This window comes from Hemibagrus wyckioides, linkage group LG13 (assembly GCF_019097595.1).
Source record: "Hemibagrus wyckioides isolate EC202008001 linkage group LG13, SWU_Hwy_1.0, whole genome shotgun sequence".
Lineage (NCBI taxonomy): Eukaryota > Metazoa > Chordata > Actinopteri > Siluriformes > Bagridae > Hemibagrus > Hemibagrus wyckioides.
Window position 1 is genome coordinate 9,942,266 of NC_080722.1, and position 21,874 is coordinate 9,964,139.

Consider the following 21,874-nt stretch of genomic DNA (forward strand, 5'->3'; position numbering starts at 1 on the left):
AGAATATATATATATATTGAGCAGCAGTGGCTATATATATATATATATATATATATATATATATATATACACACACACAGTATATCTTTATAAGCCACTGCTGCTCAATATGTTTTTATGTTTTAAAGACAACTTGAGGTGGATAGGATGGAAAAAACAACAATGCTGAAGTTCTTATGGAGACGTGTCTCTGTTTTTCACTGCCAGTTCTTCTTCTCACTCCTCGCTGTTTTTCTGACACTGTGAGTAACAGCACTCATCTTTTCAGTCTAACAGTTTACAGCAGCAGTGTTTCTACCTGTTCACATGTGGATGTTTTGGTTTTTCCGTCCTACTCTAATTATGTCACCTGCACAAACAAACAATCAATCCAAAAACACACACACACAAATATATCAAATAAAAATGAAACTTGTGTGCCGCAAAATCAAACCCGAAACAGCGTTTACATCAAACTTCATAGCCAGATTGTTTCATGTGATTTGGTATGGCGTTAACATGAACAATAAGAGGCAAATAGCTTTAAGTCTTAATTAATATTTTATTTGTTCGATTTTTCAAAACTATTTTTTTTTTCATAATAAATCTTCACTTTGAGGTCGTTAAAGAATTGTCACAATAAAAACAAAAGAAGGTATCATAGAAAAATTGTACACAAATAAAAACACAAATAAAAAAAAAAAAACGAACAAAAAAAATCAAACATTTATTCTGAAATTTTTATGTACTTTGTGCCTCTTGTGCATTTAGTGTAGTACAATATAGCAAAGAGGTGTGTTCACAAACAATACATTTTTAGTTTTTGTCGAGATTTGTGTCTTCTGGCTGAAATATTTCAATACATAATATATTGGGATCCAGTTCACTGTCATTTTTTTTTTTTTTTTTTTTACATCATGATGTCATCTCATAATAAATCCATGTCAGAAGAGCAAAATGATATTGCTTTAACAGTTCCAATCATTTTACTTTGTGATGGTTTGCTTTTTCCCAAACCCAAACCAGTGTTTGTGTCTTTTGTATGTCGACACAAAAGGAATAGTTGCAAAATTAAAACGTAGTGGCAGAAACAAAATACTGGCATTGAAGGTGCGCATAAAGGAGGAAACAAAAAAAAATACAGGAGCCCAAATGTTCATAGCTAATGGCAGAAACGGTTCTATCTCTATAGCAACACATTGACATTTAGTTTTTTTCTGTTTTTAATCATTTTCCCAGTTGCTTTTACTAGAAAATGTTTGAAGAGCAGGTATACTGTAGTTGGCATCATCTATATAACAGGCTATAAAACACCACTTCAGCCACAGTCCAGAGAGCACACATAGATAGTCTTTGCACCGTATATAAACATATGTAATAAGATACTTCACGTGCATGGAGTATTTCTCAAACTATCGCCAAACGAGCCCACCGTTCTCTACCTTAATCATCAGCATCACCACCTCGTTGCTGCTGCCATTATCATGACAAACATACAAGCAACAGAAACAACGATCGATTTTACACTTTGCTTCATAATAAGGCCTCCACAGTCCTTTTTGATCCAAGGTATTCATTCTTGATGTTAGGTTTGGATCCTTTATCTTTCCCTTCAGTTTGGTTCTGTCTCCAGATGGCCAGCGCTGCCATTTAGAAAAGAGGGGGCGAATACTTTGGCTGATTGAACGATCATACAGTAGGTAGCTTCTCAGTGTAATAAGTCACTTGTTCCTCTCGTTTAGTGAATGTCTTTTTAATTTTCCAGACGGTTATGGATTTTCTGCATGTAGAGGGCATGTCCCAGTAACACATACACAGGCAACATAATATGAAACACAGTAAGACCTCAGTTCTGACCAGCGGCCACGTCTTTAAGAGATTCACCCTAACATACAGGGCTGTACTGGCTTGTCCCTGTCCAGAGGATTGATTTTCATTTTCAAGGTTCCTGTCATTCTCACTCGATTCCTTTTGTACACACGCATAGCTTCATATAGTTCTTGTGTGCTTGAGTATAAATTATATGTTCTTATTGTTAGTAACAGTATATCTGTGTCTCAGTTAAAACTAAGACTGTGCTTTTTTTCCTCTTAATTACTATACACAGGGTTGGCGTCTCCTCCCTTTGGCCTGTGTTGCTTCTGAACACAGGAACCGGGAGGGAGGGGGGGGCAGTCTGTGGGATCAGACGTAGTACTCTTTGTCTTTGTTCTTTTTGTTCTTGCTAGAGATCTTGGCCACGCCGATGGGTTTTTCTTTGACAGCAGCTCCATTGGGCTGCGTGGCTGAGTTACTGATGTAGTTGCGGCTCTCGTCCACGTGGTACGAGCCCTCGTCCCGGTTGCGGTACTTGTACATGGCGTAGAGGAGGATGAGGATGCAGAGGGCGGCGGCTGCTACGATGCCCACCACCATACCCGTGGTGCTGCTGGACTCGCGGATCACCTCCGGGCTCGGGTAACCCTTCGCTTCCGGCAGGGGAGGGTGTGCTGTAAATATGTGTATATGTATATGGCAGAGACAGAAAAAGTGAGACTGTTCAATATCAACCGTCATCAATCTATCTGCAGCCTTTTATCATTGATTAGCCGAGCACTAGTGAGTAATCAACCCAGAAATTTACAGTGTGTAGAGTAGTACAGTTAGTAATAAGCCTTATAAGCTTATATTGATTATAAGCAAGAGAGTTTCATAAGGAAATGATGAAAGGAAGATACGAAGCAGGCTAGACGTGAAGAAAATCAATGGTTTAAGAAATGGAATTGCTCTACTGGATTGACTGATAACTCACTAACTGCTTTGTAGCATATACAGTACATCAAAGAAAATAAATAAATAAAAAATCCATAACTGTGATATGTGCATCTCAAAGGCGTTGGCCTTTCGCCTGCATTCACTTTACAGCTTTAATGCAATCTACTCATCACATTGACTCTAGCAAGCCATAAAGTGCACCTTGTTATTGGCTGATGCACTAACACACAGTGATTAAATTGGATGTGCCAGACATTTTTTATCTCTGGCGACCACTGAGCGAGCTTCATTTACTCGCTGTTTATTTCCGAGCAGAGAGATAGCGATCCGTTTTTGTGATTTATGTCATGATTTGCTTTAAGTCACAATGAGAAGGGGGAATAATTTGCCATCTACATGGCTGCGGGCAGGACCGTAAAAGCCGTAGTGAAATGAGACCCGAAACAAACAAGTCCCCTTACTGTCTCTGAGTCAACTGCAGCCTGCAGGTGTGGAAAAATATGATGATAAATGTGTCAGAAGAACAAATCAGGTTTTTGGCCTGTGCATTTGGGTAATAGAGTGATCACATCACAATGCAGGGAAACAACAGAAACTTAATTCCTGCTAACATTATTATTCAGCTTTATCTCTGTCCAACTATAATAGCCTCATTCATATTATTCACTAGACAAGTCTGCATCTCTGAAATGTACAAATTCTTGCCTTAGGAGGGGAAGTTTCATTATGTCTCTGACATGCTTACAACACCACTGTAAATGGAACAAATTCATGGGTCACTTGCAGCTTGCATGGAGCTGCAGAAGAAAACCCATTTCTGTTAACATTTATTCTTTTAATTCTTTGTCGAATGCCGTTGACAGCAAAAGCATGCAGCCAGATTGCTGAGAATTTTTCGAAAAAGGTTTTCAGTCTGTGCTCAGTGGCCTTTTCCAAATCTCTGTTCTTCACGCCGAACATCAACCACCAAAATTCCAAACCCACACACTCATCAGACAAAATCATGATACAGCTCAAGCTGATTTGAAAAGGAAATTAAGATATTTAATTAAACAATGTTAAGCAGTGAATGGATGGATTTGAAATAAAAAAAAAATAAGAGTGTTATCAAAGAAAACAAAACTATGATTTACTATCTATGATCTAAATGAATGACTTCCTCATGGGCTATTTGGATAGTTAATGGTTCTTAAAATGTCTATACATGAAACCATCTATTTTAGTCTCTACATTAAACCTTAAAGACTTTCCATTTAAAAAACAGTACAAGCTGGCCATTATGTGTATATTTGTATAACAGGAACTGTTCTCGGTAGTTCCTCCCTTTGTGATAAATAATTAGTTCTTGCATTAGTGTTACATTAGTGTCTACACTCGATAATCATCCGCTAATGTCTCAAGTCCAAAAAGGTGTGTTTTGTCTCCACATGACTTGCCTAGGACAAATACGTTAAATAAGCCATGGGAATGATTTTATTATATTTTTATATCAAATTATTATAATAGGTCCAGTGCTGATCTTTACAAGTCAAACCTAATTATAGTCAAATGCCGGGTTATTAGATTTAATGACAAAAGGGAGTTTAGAATAAACTGACTCACAGTTTATGGCAACCAGAGACTTATTTAAATGGTTGACTTTAAGGCTATTACAGAAAATGAGGTGCAGCAAAAGAAAGACACATGGACAGCAATAATAAAAAAGAAAGATGACTAACCTAACCCACCTGAGGTTGGGTCACATGGGTCGATGTCTTCATCATCAGTGGGACATTCAGCTGATGCTACTAACAGATCGTCCTAGAATAGGAGAGAGAAAGAGAGAGAGAGAGAGAGAGAGAGAGAGAGAGAGAGAGAAAGCAATGATTAAAAATGTTATTTCCAACATTAAGCTTGTGTATGTCGGCTCGCTCATCCGAGCCTTGAGCCTGTGTGTGTTGGAGACTCAGACAAAGAACGCTGGTGCTGTTAAATAAGAACCAAACCAAGATGACTGCTAAAGAGAGAGATGTGAAGCTCTACACTCCATGTATATATTCACGGGCCTAGCACTCTATCCCCAACACACATTAGCCTCAAGGGCAATAAACCGTCGGTTCAATAGCAAGCATCATATAAGTGCTGTACAACATGCGCTCATTTTTTACTCCCAAACGCGAGTTATATAGATTTCAATCCTGATTCTAATTTGAGCGATGGGGCTGGACTGTTTTCAGCTTTTTACAAAAGTAACCTGACCCTTCATACAAACTTTTCATGCAAGCCTGAGACCATGTTATCATTAGATTACATTGAGCTATACATATATATATATATTCACAAACACACAACACGCACGCTAACAGTATACGCTTTACAGTCTTGTTTTGTACAAAGTGCTTACAAAGAACATTATTCCCATCCCTCCTTGGAAACCAAAAGCAATTGGAACAAGGCCATATACATGATTCACGCAAATGCACATACTAACAAACAACACATAGCAAAATCTTGCCTCTGTTCCGGTAATAGTCCCAAAAGGAAAGAAAGCCATTGCCGCGATCTTTCTGTCGATGGAATCCCACTGCAGCCGATCAGCACAAAATCAACTTAGATGATCGTCCGTGTCGGTAAAGCTGATCTGCTCTGTGTGGAGAATGTTGGTGCTACATTCTTCTCCGTTCTCCAGCAAGAATCTGACGATGTGAAGTGGTGGCATTCATTCAGCGCCAGCATTCACACCTCTCTGATTAGCCCTGTGTGGATTTGACGCCAGCTGGCGCATGCCTGTCTGTGTGTGAGTCGACTGAAAGGCAGAGATGGATATAACATCGATCTGCCTCTATGTAGTCTCACACACATACACACACATACACACACACACACACTACCCACAGGCATCAGGGCAGTGCCCACTCCAGTCAGGACGTCTCATCGGCATCACAGACTTCCACCCCACACAAACAATAGTGGGAGAGAGAACGAGCGTGAGATGGTGGGAGTGGGAGTGCCCCCTGCACAGTTATATCAGTGTAGTTGCCATAACCACACGGCAGCCTTTTTTGCTCACAGCAATATCTCTTCAACTCCCAACTCTCAAACGCTCTGCAAGTAGGTCAGTGCGGGTAAATAATTTAGATCTCTAGTGCTGGGGCACTGGGCAGATAGCAGACGGGAAAGAGAGAGAGACTATAGCCTCACTCAGTCAATTAAATGCACCTTTGCTTGCTTTACTGGCAGGACACATGATCACATACGCTGATCTTAAGGCTTGGGTTACTAATGTTAGGAGGTGAATCATTTCAAGACAAACGAAATCTGAGAAATATTAATAATGAATTAACTGTTAATAAGACAAAAGATAAGGTACACTACTGTATAGTACAGACGTCCTGTGTGTGTGTGTGTGTGTCTTTTCATTTACTTTCGAGTCTGGTTTCTGTTAAGGTTTCCTTTCTTCTTCATGTAATCTCAGAGTTTTTCTTGCCTCTGTCACCTCAGGCTTGATGATTAGGGATCCAGATCTATATCTGGATTTCAATAAAGCTGCCTTGATGTTAAAAGACACATAAATTGGGTCATGTAAACGACGTACTACGATAAGTTACATTTTATGATGTAGCTATGTAGCTTCAATAATTATGAGATGAATGCTTAGGTGTTTGGAAATAAGCAATATCTGTGGAAACGTTGAGAGAGAACGACATTAATTATTATGCAGCAGACATTAGATAAATATAGGGATGTATTTTTCACCCTTTTAATATTTTAGCTGTGTAAGTTGTAGCCATTTCCTTTGTAACTTTTGCCTGTCAAGCGATTGCTTTCAGAAACTGATTAAGATTTAGGAATGTTGTTGATCTGGACGCTGCACTACCTCAGTAATCAGGATGTTCAGCACATCCACACAGAGAAGCTCCACAGCAGAATTACCAGGTCAAGGGAAAGCCATTTTATTTGTGAAGAAATATGACTGGAATTTAGATTTTTATATTATGCCATGTAAGGAAATCTGCTGTCTTAAATTCATAAAAAATCTGATGGAATTATTGCCAAAGTCATTAATTGGAGAATCTACATGCACTCTGTGAACTTATCCACACCACATCTGCATGTTCTAGGTCCTTTTTTCCCCCCTTCTTTTTTCTTGCTCTCTTTCTTTCCTTTCAGAAGTGAAATGTCTTACTGAAGTGTCAGGACTAAAATCAGACTCCTCAGATGTGGTATTACACAAGCAGTGAGCATGAGGCTCCATAAAAGTCAAATATGACTAAGACTGAGCTCTCAGCCTCCATCTGCTGTGCTTTACCATCCTCCTCTGCCTACTCAACAGCTGTGCTGAGTTAGACATGGGGACATGGGGAAAAGGGAGGCAGAACATGGGTTAAAGTAAAGAAGAGAAGAGAGTTTGCTGGAACTTATAAGGCTACCTGACAGAGCATCTCAGTGCAGGATTCTCTTTCTATGTTTCCTCTGTTTCTCTTGTATATAATTACTGAGCAGCCACGAAGCACAACGAAAAGCCTGTCATGTTGCCAAACAGGTGGGGAAAGCATGCGCATCAGAGAGTGGAGAGACACAGAGAAAGGGAAAAGCGAAAGCTCAGCTCACCTACGTTCATACTGAGAACCAGCTGTGCTCTAATTAGAAAGCACCACCCCTGTTCACCCTCTCCAATTACCCCCCAACTGCCACAGAGAGCCATGGTACGAAAGAAAGAGCTGAGGCGAAAAGAGCTGACATAGGCTCACAACCTCTCCACCTTCTCCTGAGTCCTAACCACTATCCCAATACCTCCAGGCTCTAATTTTAACACCAGCCGCCAAGCAGGCTAGTCAAAAAGAGCATTACTGAAAACCAGCTCCATCCATTTGCTACTAATAGACATCACGCCCTTGTCTCCTGTTTATAGCTCTTGTTTCAGCTCTATAATAATCCCCCACTCTAAAAACCCAATCTATATTTCACAGCCTGCTGTTGGAGTGCCATCTTCTGTAGCTCTTATTCACATCTCATCCTCGACTAACTCTCTTTCTCTTCTTGGTAGTCGGTGCGAGCATTCACTTCTATTCCTGCTACCTTCAACAAGCATGACCGTCTGTTTCTGTTGCCATGGAGATACAGACCGTTACAAATGGCAGGAAAAGAAAGAAAAAAAAAACTCTGTGGCTCAGCTGGGACCCGCAAAGCAAAGCTAAGGCAAGCCAAGCATTGATTTCTTTCTCTGTTTCTTGGGTAAGAGTGGGAGAAAGTCTGGGAGAGAGTACTAACATCAAAGTGCCTTGGCTTTGCTTAGAGCTCTTTGCTAATGAGATGTGAATATTCATGCAGTAGTCCTGGTGCTAAATAGAGCTTGGTTCGGCTCTCAGCTCTCACCTCAGAGAGCGGTGTGTTTTAATAAAATTGAAAGCTCACACTCATGGAATAAAAATTTGTTCGGAGGCACTGCAGTGGTTCTTGCTCTCTTTCACAGTCGGTTCCTGCTAAAGAAACCACGATAGAGAAAAGGTTTAATAAGATCGGGAGAAAGATCGGGAGTGTAGATGCAAAGAAAGGCCCGGGGACATTGATACACTCTCACTGTTTAATAAAGACAAGGTCTAGCGATGGCAAGTATTAAAACCAAAGTATAATGAAAGAGGAACTGCTGACTTCTGTGCTTGATTTGCACTTCTTCTTCTCCTTTAGGCTTTGGAAATAGAGAAAAATCGTAAAAAAGACTGGTGAAAATCAACATGGCTGCCTGAACGTGAACGTCTGCGCATGATCACGGCTGGCTGTTCACAAAACAAAAATAGAAACAAACAAACAAACAAAAAAAATTCCCAATAATGATGTCTATTCTGATCATATATCCTCAGACTGATATTAATAATTAAAATGTTGGCCGATGGAATGAAATGAACAATTTCCTTTTACAAATTGCCTCCATTTAGAAATGTAATGTGCATGAGCAGAATATCGTGAATTATTTATAACTAGTGAAAATGTTTAGACTCATCAGAGATAAGGGAGCTTGAATGGAGCTTGAGTGGAAGAAAAATATCAACCACATGGCTGTAGAAGCTCCATACCCTCAGAGCTCAAGCCGGCTCTGTCCCCAAATCCAGCCCTGGCAAAAAGAAGTGAGCTACAGCTGGAGGAATGTTGGACTTTCTGAGCTCAGTTTTGCGCTGCAATCTTATGGGACTTCTCATCTTCTGTTGCCATGGGCAACGGTACATACTTTAGATGATCTTAAGGTGTACAAACAGGCGTTTATTTGATATGATATTAGAATGGGAACAGGAAAGCTGTACAGAAAGGAAAGTGTGGTGGATGAACTAGAGATGGTCTCATGCAGTTGAGGAAGCTGGATGAAGAATGTAAGCGGAAAACAGTGTACAAAAAAAAGCATCTGTCGGCTTGAGAAGAGAAACCGGTGCTGATGCATTTGGAATAAAGAAATGGCATCAACTATTGTTTCTTTTCAAAGCACTATAACTTTTCCTCATGTCCTTTCTCCTCCTCGTCATTCTCCCAGCACGGTGCAGACAAAAGGTGCATGCCTCTTCCCCCTGCATGATTATGAAAAAATAAAGCCTCTGCATGCGAAGATGGCTAGATGGTTGAGCGACCGTGAGAAAGAGAAACTACCTGGGATGAGGAACAATGCCATCTCGCATCCATAGCAGCCTGGCTACTCTGCCTGCTTCCTTTACACAGCTGATGCCTTTGTTTATTTTCTCTTTTAAGTAAGAGTGTGTCCTGGCTTTTTCTCTTTTCCCTTTTTCTCGCTTCCTGATGTCTCTGCTCCTAAAGCAACACGCGTAAATTCAGTCCGCTCTGTGAGATCAATAGTGATGCCAGGAGAAGTCCTACTCTGGTAGGGAGATGAGGAAGATAAATTGTCTGCGCATCAGGAGAGCCTATCAGTGCCTTCTATAGAGTACGAGAGAGAGAGAGAGAGAGAGAGAGAGAGAGAAAGGCAAGCGTAGCAGCAGTGGAAGAGAGAAAACGAGAAAGAGTGTGATATACACACAGAGAGAGGGGGGCGAGAGAGCAAGAGAGATGGAAAAAGATGGTAAGAGTGTGAGCGGTCTGTCTGGATCACCTGACTAACTTTGGCCAATCAGGAACCCCGCTGAGCCAGAGGTTACTAAGGGTTGGTTACTAAGAATGATTTCTTTTTTTTGTGTTATAAGAATTGTTTACGTGAGTACTGGTTCCCATGTTGTCAAAAGCCACATAGACACATCCCACAATTTTTTATACCCTTAAAATAAAAATAGGTTTCCATTGCAAAGGCAATAGCTTGGGAGTAATGTTTTGCAACATGTGTTACACAACACACACATATTATAGAGGATCAACAAGACTGAGAGACGATGCTCACTGCAGTATAAGCTACCACTCTCTCTCTCTCTCCTTTACTGCTTTACTAAAGGAGGGTCTCTCCATCTGGGGCTATCATTATCCTGAGCAATATTAAGTACCATAAAACCGAATATGCAGCCTTTACCTTAGATTTTGCACTGTATCTAGGGAATGTTAACATTCACACACACACACACACACACACACACAGCAGAAGCTCTATCCTTGAATTTATGTGCTTTTTTTTGCACCACCATCTGTCTCATGAGACTCAATTTGTTTACTGTGACTGTGGAGTACACGCAAGATGACAGAGTGTGGCCGTAAATTATAAATGTGATTTCATGAATTCGTAAAAAAAAAAACGAATAAAACCCACACCATAGCTCCATGTAGACGGGTGTGGCAGTGGATTTCTGGGTGCATTTCAGGAGCTGAGAAACGGCCAAAGCAATTTTTTTACCTTAGAATTTAACTTAGTAAGCTAATTCATTTTATAGATTCGATAATGAGTTTGAATTAATCAAGGTATCAGGATGTACAATAAGTATATGATGAAAGATGAAAGAGTGATTAAAGGTTTTGTCAGGAAAGAACTTTGTAGCAAGAGGAAGAGGAAAGAGGAGAGAGAGAAAGAGAGAGAGAGAGAGAGAGAGAGAGAGAGAGACTCAGAGAGACTCATTTCATTAACCCACTTACTGCTAGCTCAAACACTGCTATTGACTGGCTGATTTAAGTGAAAATGAAGCCCTGGGACAATAGTGCATTTTTGGAAAGCGGAAAAAAACCCCAGTCTCCATTATATACGCAAGTACTAAGGGGTGCATGCAATTTAGCCTGAATGCTTAAAGGATTTATACACAGGATTGAGTTTTCCCTTTTCTCTTTTCTCATGACGCAATGGCAGGAAACTGTTTAGAGCCTTCACGAGAAGGTAGGTGACAGACTTGTGACACTAAATTGCTGATAAATTTGGATCCCACAGAATGTCTTGTCATGTTTTTGAGAAAAGGCTGAAAAATGTTTGTGATCACAATCATAACCATGTTTTATCTTACGCTCATATAAATAAAGTCTTCCTATAGAGTGCTCTAAGTGTTCTGAGCTTTCGAAAAGGAGCCTACATGTAACCTTTAAGAGTGAATAGATTAAATCACGCTGACAGGAGAGGAGAGATGGATCATATGTGCACTCAGACACTCTGCACTCACATTTCAGGTCTCGAAAACATATCCTGGTGTGTTTAATGACACGTATTATGCCGCCTTCATTATTTAAAGTTTAGAAGGTAGCAGACTATCCTATTATAATAAACACATTTCTTCAGTCAGATAAGTCCCGCTGAGCTAAAATGCACATCCATATATATAGAGAGAGAGATTTGTTGGAAGATAATGTGCCACAGGCATAAAAAAGCTCCATCTGAGAATTGCATGGTGAGAGAAAGAGATAAGGTGGTATAAAAGGAATCTAGACAGTGATAACAAGAAAGAGAAGAAATGAAAAAAGGAACTGTGATCAAACCGAGCTGCACATCCCGAGCTCAGTCGTCCTGAACTCAACTCACAAAAAAAAAAAAAAAAAAGAGTCAGCTTCTGACAGAAATATTAAACCTATCATCTACCACGCAGATGCAAATACTGGAGTTGTGCAATCTGATTTTTTTTTTTTTGAAAAACAATTGTTTATTTGCAGCTCTTGGAACATAAAGCTGAATATAGCACACTGTTTTCATGTCTCATAGAAAAAGCCAAACACCTTCCTGAATAAAGGCCCTGCAGTGGAAAACAAAACAAAACAAAACGCTACTTATGAATAATTTCATCCAACGCTAATCCACTTCCATTTGAAATGAAAAAGAAGTCTGCAGACAGAGAAGAGAGAAAATGAAATAGGTAATGTTTCCCATGAGGGTTTCCTTAAAGAGCACTATTTACTCCACAGCGCTGTTGAATTCTCAAAATCCGGTCAGAAGGTTCTGATGAATTAATGCTCTCTTCCAGCAGCTCTGACAGCAGGACTGGCTGTGGTTCAAATAATAGGTTTATATTAATGCACTTGTTTTTAATTCATTATCGTTTCTACAGCAACAGCTGATTCACAGGTACTATTCACAGGTCTAATAATAAACAGATTTTTTAGAAACGTGTTATTTAACAAAGACAAATGTGTAACTGTTGATATGGTGAAGCTTTCTGCATAAAGAAATAGATTTATGTGCTAGAAGATGCCAGTGTCAGCGTATTTTAAAGGTCAGTAGGTTTTCTCGGAATGCACAAGACAGAGGTTCCCAGTTTCTACAGAAACCTTTGGGTTTCTCTTATCAACTTTGGGAAAGAGAATAAAGAGAGGAAACGACTATTTTATATCTATTTATATAATAACAACAACAACAACAGGATATAGCGTGTTCCATATTATTAAATGTAACTATAAACATATAAAAACTAAACTGATTTGTTCTTTAATGAATACAAAAATTGCTTTTGTTGCAAATTTCCGTAGCATAAAAGGAAGAAATCCTAAAAATAATTGGATAATAATCAACTTTAAGGTTGTATCAGTAACCACATCTGTTATCTGCTAATTGTACCCAGATGTTGATTATTTTCCTAAAACACCCCCCCCCACATTTGTCTATCTATCTATCTATCTATCTATCTATCTATCTATCTATCTATCTATCTATCTATCTATCTATCTATCTATCTATCGTTTGTCACTTCATTACTTCATTATGCTTTGATTTCATTTCTTCTTTGATTTATTTTGTTATCATGTGCACTTCCATTAACACTCACGTTTATGGTTGACTAATCTGGATTAATCCACTAACGATATTTATTTAAAAAGGATTTTCCTATATAGTTTGATTATTAACTCACTTACCTCTGGTTGCAGTATTGAGAATATACCGCCCTGTAGATACTGAAACTTCACTGACTGTAGTGTAGTATGCAGCATTATACCCACAATCTGATTATTCTACATTATGAAACCCAGTAGACCTTTTGTCCATTAGTCATTTATATCAAACGCAATCTAAGCAAGACTAAATACCACAGGGGTTTATTAGTTTTATATAAAATGAGCTTGAGCAAGCCGAGAAATAGAAAGATCTCCTGGAATGATTTTATATGTATGCGTTACTCTAGAGAGCCGTTCCAGATTTGTTGATGCCTGACCTCCAAGTAGCACTGCAGGGGAGATGGTGAAGTGCGCACAGTAATTTTCTTCAATGTTGCACATTGTTACAAGAGGCCGTCTCATTGTGGTGGAAATACAATTTCGATTTTTTAACAAGGTGGTAAGCCATAATTGTGACAAATGTGTTTACTCATACAAACATGTTTACTCATACTCATACTCGTACAGGTCAATATGCAAATGAGGTTTGTTTATGAATGATTAGGAGTGTGTTAAAAGAAATAATAAAGCTCACAGGTATTTAATGCTTGTCATTTCCCTAGCCCTTTTTAATGCATATCCATTCCAACACAACTCCAGATTTCAATGCTCTTTATGCTCTGATTTAAATTTTCTGTCTGATGAGAACATGGACATGCGCTAAGAGAGGACAGCGAAGACAAGACAAGACATTAGTAGTGATTACTAAGAGCTCTTGTACTTAAATGGAAACTATACACATCTGTAATCAGCATCTGTCTGAGAACACACGGCTCACATGCGACCCGTCTTTCTATAGCCCTCGTCACTGATTAAACATTTAAGCACAGTTACTGCATTAGATATTTCCTAAATGAAGTGGTTGCTTTAGGAGAGAGAGAGAGAGAGAGAAGGTGGGAGAGAGAGAGAGAGAGAGAGAGAGAGAGAGAGGGAAAAAGAAAACAGAGTGAGAATGGAGAATGTAGACTCTGTAGCGTTAAGGGAAGTGGAGTTGTACATTTCCATGGCAACCACATCACATTCTCCTGTGTGCATGGCGGTGTGCCCACCATTTTGTATTAGGATCTGCTCAGATCAGGCTGCGATAAGCTGGCATTACATCTTAGCTGCGACAGGTCAAACAATATCCGCTATTGTATAACCAACAATTTCACACAACGTGCCTGGGGTGCCTTTGAGCCAAGAGGTAATTTAATACATAAGCCCTGGAATTAGTTTTAACCACAGCAAATTATGATTTCATTGTCATGGAGGCTGAATCACGGTACGTGGCATCACGCATGAGGAGACAAGCCCATCAGCTTGGCCTGGCCTCAGCAGGCCTGTCAATCAGCCTGCTCAGCCCTCCAGCACTGATATGTAATTACAGAACGGCAATTAGGGTTCACTGTCAACGCCTGAATGATGCCTCATACAACACCCACCACACCAGAGAGAGAGACAGAGAGGAGGGGTGGGAGAGGGGCAGAGAGATGGAAGAGAGAGGGACACAGAGAGAGAGGGGCAGTGCAATAAGGAAAATTATAAAGAGACATATAGAGAGAGCAGACCTCTAAGACCAATAAAAGAGAAAAGCTGTTCACACCTCTGAACGATTCTCCCCCCATTTCTCTTTATGTGACTTTACCTCATATATTCACTGTCCGATCTCCCGCTGACCCCTCTGTTTCTCTCCCTATCACTGCTAGCCGAGCAGAAGACCATGAATCACTTTACAGAAAAAAAGGCTAGCTTTGGTGAAGCCTAAACAATTCACTTCATCCACAACCTATAATCCTCCTACAGCTATTCTATTCAATTCAACAGATTCCCCCAGTAAGGGATGATCTCAAGTAAAGCTGGAGCCGTCCATCTACCTATCCATCATTCATATGGATAATCTATACAGTCAACTCCAGAATTATTGGTGCTCTTCAAGAGACTGGACAAAAACAATAGAATAGAATAAACATCACATGAATTTTCCATTCAAACAACTGAACACACGGATTACTTTGAACGATATTATTATTCTTGTAAGAAATCAACAGTATTTTCTTTCCTCATAAACACAGTATGTGGCACATGTATTGGCATCCCAAAAATATTTAAGTCTACAGGAACCATTTGTTGTCAATTAACCCATATTTGGTCATGTCAGAAGATAAACAGAAAAGCCTATTGTGTAATATGCTGTTAGATCACTGATGTTTTTTTAATTCATTCATTCATTAATATTTACTAATGACATTATACCGGCCAGTGTCACTGGGGTTTCAGAGACTGTCACGGTAACACAAGGAGCAAGGCAAGAGAATTCAGAATGGATGACAGTCCATTGCCTGTGTGTGTGTATGTGTGTGTGAGTGTGTGTGTGTAGAGACAAATTAAAAGCAAGGGGAAATTTAACATATCCAATCCACCTACCTGCATGTTTTTAACAGTAGGATTAAACTGACAAACCTGGGAGAAACCCACACGTGAGCATGTGAAAGAACATGTGAAACTCTACACAGACGGTATCTCAAGATCAGGGACTGTGTTTACTCCCTGTGCCACCAGCCATCCTGTTCTTTTATATGTTTAGACTCTGTATATAATGTATAAATATATGATTGCCAATGCTTTCAGTAAAAACCATGACCACAGCCTTGAGACACAGGATGCTGACTGACCTGTGGCGTAGTGGTCTGCTTGCCCTGTCGGTTGGACGCCGTGGTGGTGGTGATGTCCGTCAGTGAGGGCGAGGCTTCAGAGCGGTTGCCCGAGGCAGAGGCACTGGACTGGGGTGTGATGGACGAGGAGGGCAAGTCACCAACCAGACGGGCGCTGCCCTCCACGCGCACATTGGGTTCACCCTCGGCAGCCATGTTGAGAACTTTGAGGCCGTTGTAGTAGAGGCCAGACAGCTGGCCTTGAAATGGCCGACTGCCTCTTTCGCCACCACCGATCTTTATGGTAGTCTGGCTGTTGAAGATGGTGAGCTGCCGACCTGCCAATGGACAACGTTACACAAATACAGGAGTGTTCAAGAGCTCGCTCACCCTATAAGTGCACACAGACATACACAAACACACATTCTATGTCTCTCTCTCTCACACACACACATGCACACTTAGGAGTGATGGAAGCTGACAATGGAACACACGACAAAAGTGTCCTTATTCTTCCTGAGAAAGCATGGAAGCAATAAGTTATTCTAATGCTAACAGCAACACCAGTAATTTATCGACTCTGATTTAATGGGCTGCTGTAGACAATGCAAACAAATGGAGACGATGAAGAAATTGGCTCCCGAGTAATCAATGGAGCTTTGCTAAAAGGACAATCAAATGCTTTTGGGTGGTAAAATATTCACCCTCAGTTTGTGAAAGTAACAGGCAGAAGCAAGGAGATACAGATGGAAATGATTTGTTTTCACAGTTCGTGAGCAAAACTTCGCTGCTGATGAGATTGCCTTTCAGCAAGGGCAGTGGCAATTTAAATTAATTAGACTGAAATAAGGCGCATGTGGGATGGCTTTACAACTACATGACACATAAACCATTCATCATGATAATAACTTCATTAAAAAAGAAAAACAAAGAAACAAGCAAAGTTCAAAATCAATCACTCTGAACATTTCAATTTATTACATACATTACAGCATGCACTCAGAAGTCTTTTCCTTTCTTATGGGTTTAATTTGCTTGTTAAAGGGACTTCATATCTGATGCCAATAATCATTGAAGCTATTTAAGATGCATTTGCTTTGATTTTTAATCTCTGCACTTTAGCAGTTTCCAAAAAAGCAATACGTTTAGCATAAAATAAATGTACATAAATGAATTAAAACATCATTGTCATCACTACGAATTGAAAATGTAAAAACAAGTACTTTAACTGCTGATTTATAGTTTTACATTTGTAAACATTATTTAAGTATTTTAATGATACAGTATATAGATATAATTTTAATGATTGAACTAACTTTATTATCAGTATATTACCAGTCCCTTTAACCTGTAATTGCCAGGTAAAACTGATTACATATGCAGTAAATAAACACACATTATTCTACTGTACAATGCAAATATTACAGACTACATTGGTTTAAAGTTTTAAAATTTGTTATACAGGGGATTTATGTTTTAGATGGTTTATTATTTGTGCAGTATATCACTTGCTTATGATGAAATTATCTTTTATTTAAAGTTTTAATCAATGTTTTTACCTTTGTCGAGTAGCCATTCGTCAACTACTCGACCGAGCCGATATGGGATTCGCTGTCTAGCAATCGCCAGGCGTTCGTTATCAATGTTGCCTTTAAAGTTTAAACAGACATTTCATTGTTAAAATCTGAAAGGTGAAAGATTAAAACCGTGAACAAACTGCCTCAACTATCTAATTTTTTGGTTTGAAAATTTGGTACATCAAGATTACATACATAACACTGATAAAGCTTTTCAATCAGTCAATTAACTTTTATTATTTAAGCCAACAAATTATCCCTATATTATGATAAATAGTGCAATATATGTTAAATATTCACCTACTCTCTTACGGTTATGAGAAAACAAGCAAAAAGCAAAAGTTTAAATACAATGTCACTCATTTACAAAATACATTTACAAAATGATAATCCTTTTAAATCTTTTTTTTTTCTTTTTTTTCTTCTTCTTCTTCATCTTTTTTTTCTTTTCTTTTCTTTTTCTTTTCTTTTCTTTTCTTTTCTTTTTTTTTTTTTTAGCAGATTTTTCATCTAGTTATACACTGCTCATTTTAACCTAGACATCGCCACTGCAGTGACGTTCAACCTTTTGGAAAGCCAATTAGATTTTAGTAACACAACTGCTAGCTAAAAGCAAAGATTTTCATTCATTTACGTTACAATAAAATCTCACTCTAATTAAAAAACAACACATTTAGACAGCAAAAAAGACAGCAAGAAAAATATCAGCAAAAAACACACCAGAATATAGGCAGCAGGGAAATAATCAGAGTTAAAACAATGAAAATGTTATCAGTCAGTTTTCAGCAGAACATATTTGTGAATTGGAGAATTGGTGTTGACAAAAGCTTTGTCCTCAGAGATTCATCACAGGAATACATCTATTTTTATTTTTTTTTTTCTTCTTTCTAATCCCAAATCCTTTAACAATAACAGACAAAGCTGCGTTGTCACCTGGGAATGAACTGTTCTCACATGTGGATATCTGTATGCCACACCATGCTGCAAGATTGACAGGTTTTGCTTTTATACACACAACAATGTGTCAGCTAGTTATTGCTCTCTGGGATTCGGCTCAGACGAAAACATTTACTTCACTTCCATTACAGCCCGCATGTAATTGCTACTCCTATACTCCGTCTCGCAAAAGAAAAAAGGGAAACCTGACGAGTTGTGAGTCCTAAAAATAAAATATTGATTGTGATTGTGGAATATTGATTGTGAGTTCTGCATGTCAGCAGCAACCAAAAATCAGTAAATGTTCATTGCTGTTATCATAATAATTATGTAAAAGGTTTTTTGTTTTTTGTTTTTTAAAAAGCCACTGTAGCACTTTATGAGCTCTATAGTCACTGGTTCAGCTGAGTATGGCATGAATGTGATAACAGAATCACTGTTATAACACCCAATGATATAATATATATATAAATATATGCTTGATTAAAGTTTTAAGTTCATATGGCTACATGACACTAACATAAGCCTTTATAAGAGTGCCTGTTGTCATAAAGACATAAAGCTTTGTCAGTTTTAGAGTCAAATAACAAATATAGTGTTACGACACTTCCTAGGCTTACCCTAGAACACTATTATGTGTACTTCTGGTATTATGGAATACATTTTATTTTTATATGCTGCTTCATTTTTTCACAGTATCTAAGAGACGATCAACGCTAAACTAGGAAAATTCTGTTATTATGAGTTACTGAGTTGTGTTTAAGGAACAAAGTAAACATAAATATATGTCATTACAGCGTCTAGCCATGGTCGTAGTTTGCCGTAGTATTTTACATAACTCTGTTACATCATCCAAAAATCAGTCATGACATTTTAAAGTAGGTCAGCCATGAAAGTGCCACAAACACAACCTAATGGCAACGGAAATCTGTTACAAGACCCGGGCGTTATGTCACCTTGACATCAAAATCTTTTTAAACGATTAGGCTGATTTACAGTTTATTAGTACAAAGGGAACAGAGTGAAGTAACAGAAAAGACGACTGAAGCTATTGACCAAGCGAGTAGAGCTGTTACGTAAATGTGTCTCACAAAGGCTGCGGGAAAAATTTCAGGCGGAAATTCCAAAGTAAGGGACTACTGTGGTCAGCTGCAGGGGGTGACAGAGAGCTCCTGATCGCTGACCAATGACTATATCCCAGGATTAAAGGGGTGGAAATTCAGTGATGTTTCACTGAGCTGCTCCTGACTCCTGGTTGATGACCCTGCAGCTGGCGTTAAGTTCCCGGCAGAGCTACAACACTCAGCATGTTCTACATCTACAAGCGTTATGAAAGGCTTATGCATGTATCACACAGTCCTATGAACACTGTCTTTGAGTATAGTGTTAGTGAATTATCTCAAAAAGACACCATATATAATTAACACAGCAATCTGGATGTTTTACTGATTCATTATGGATATGATTGAAGCTATGTAAAGTAAATGAAGAGTAAATGAGGAGTCTACACACGGTAAACTACCTCACATATACCTCTACCCATAGCGGACTAACCTAATCATTTCCTGCTTCAAATTCACAATAAGTGTACAGCGTGTCAGAATAAATGAGAAAACACGAATACTGTTTTAGGAACAAAAAAAAAAAAAAAAAAATCCTAATAGCTGATTGAGGCGAAACACATTGTCATTATCATTCTTGTAGTTAATTCAAATTCGGGTTAGTTTATCAGCCCTTTCCTGCAAAGCAGCGTCAATCAAGCTCTGATTAAATGGAATCATCATGGGCTTTTTTTGGATTGGAGAAAAGTTTTGCTCCTGCCGTCTCTGACGCTGTGTTAATTAGCATTCAGACACTGATTCATGGGGCTCATTTTTCCTTCTCTAAATTCACCAAAATATCAGATCTGAACAGATCCACATGAACATGATCTCCGATTATCTTCTTGACTGACTGACAGCTGTTTGGGGAAATTGTTTAGATTCGGTAATTTTAAGAATAAAGGATAACGACAGAAATAAATCCTGTATCTGTCTTTTCCGAATTTCAGCCGCTCCTCCTTGTTTCCTCTCCTCCATGTTCATTGTACTTTATGTACCTTATTCGGTGCATGTGACAGACTAGCACGGTGCTTCACAATAGCAACCCTGTGCCACTGCATGCTGGATGATGTAAACGTGAGAAAGTCTGGTGCTTTTAGTTAGCCTGCCTGAACTGCTCGAAATACAAAATGTCTGACCATGGATTAGAGTAATCCTGTTATGTTCCTTTCATATGAATGCCAAATCTGATCGAGGATTTGGGTAGAGGCTCACATCTAAAGCCTTAATGATTGCATGATTTGTCTTTACCTTAGGGTACGATGATAAATTTTAATGATAAACTTAAGATACGGGATTTAATGATTTTGCAAGTCAGATTTTCGAACGTGTTCGGGAAGTGACACGAAAAATCAGACTGGAGGAATGTAAAGGACAGGTTGGCCGTCACACTGATGCGGCGCAAACCGAATCTGATTTTGTCACTTTTCTCCCCTCTCCCAGTACTCGCCAAAGACGAGCATAATTGAGGACATGCTTGAAGTCTGCATTCAAAATCATCTGCATAATGGAAGTGATATCTATGAAAAAAAGCTCGCTATTAACTGGAAACAAACAGTTCCCTTTTCATTGTGATTGACAAACGAGAGCAATAGGATTATTCCTCATCTCTGATCTCTAGTTAAGCTTTTGTCAGGGCTTTTTTTTCCCAGCCGTCTGTGAGGCTACTGAATTGGATAACCTGTTCTTTGACATTTTCAGCCTTATAACCCCCCTCTTCCCATCCCTCCAGCCATCATCACTGCTGACATTTAAAAAGGATAGCAGGGTTACCATTTCAGACCTGAGAGAAAGAACAACCACAGACAAAAAGAAATTTTGTCCTTAACCCTGCAATTGAAAGTCTGGTCCAAAGCTCCGACAGCCTTTATTATTGATATTGTGAATGTCTGTGTGTGTGTGTGTGTGTGTGTGAGAAAGAGAGAGAGAAAGAGAGAGATAGAGACAAAGAGAGAGAGAGTGCATAAGAGGATGTGGGAGGAGCTTACCTGTTGGATATCGCTCAATGACTGGCAGATCGTCCACCTGCAAAGTGGCATTACCACCACTCCTTGTAAAGCGAACTATGTGGTACTTTCCATCATTTACAAACTTTGAGGTTTCTTCAATATTTATGTCATCTGTGCCCACATTGAACACCACTCTGATATTGCCTTTGTCCTGTGCAAAATGAGAGAGAGAGAGGGAAACATGAAAATATGTAGACAACGTTCTATCCCGCAGCATTGCTCTCTGTTCTCCAGTACACATAATTAACTCACTTTTCAGAGGATTATTTTAGCATGCAAATGTAACCAAAGTGATCACTAACATACCAGAGTTCTGCATAAATATTAATTCAAAAACAACGATTATTTGTTCTTCTTAAACCCATCCAGTGATGTGTAGCTACGCTTTATATTAAAAAAGAAACAAACAAAACACTGTAACTAAACTCATTAACTCAACACAAAAACAAAAGCAGAATTTATTGGTCCATGTGTAATTTATCTGGAAGCACAATGCATCAAAAAGATTTACTGACACTATAATGGACTCTCAAATAGCAGCATTTATATTTCATAAGTTAATCTCTCCGGTTTCTATTTTAATTAGGTTATTACGCCAAGGAAATGCATGACAATGGAGAAATTAAGATGTATTTTTCCACTTG

At 38.9% G+C, this 21,874-nt stretch overlaps 1 protein-coding gene across 11 annotated transcripts in view; it reads right to left on the bottom strand.

The window, feature by feature from the left end:
- Positions 1-521: 521 nt before the first annotated feature.
- nrxn1a (neurexin 1a) overlaps positions 522-21,874 on the bottom strand; it is a 162,590-nt gene continuing 141,237 nt past the window's right edge. For 8 of the 11 annotated variants that reach the window (XM_058406272.1, XM_058406270.1, XM_058406268.1 and 5 more), the window contains 5 exons: positions 21,210-21,381; positions 17,168-17,257; positions 15,630-15,946; positions 4,452-4,533; positions 522-2,468 (listed from right to left, as the gene is read on the bottom strand). In XM_058406272.1, the coding sequence (XP_058262255.1) occupies positions 2,164-2,468; positions 4,452-4,533; positions 15,630-15,946; positions 17,168-17,257; positions 21,210-21,381 (966 nt within the window). In that variant the 3' untranslated portion in view covers positions 522-2,163. The remainder of the gene's footprint in view (positions 2,469-4,451; positions 4,534-15,629; positions 15,947-17,167; positions 17,258-21,209; positions 21,382-21,874) is intronic. The other 3 variants (XM_058406274.1, XM_058406273.1, XM_058406269.1) reach the window with 2 other exon arrangements.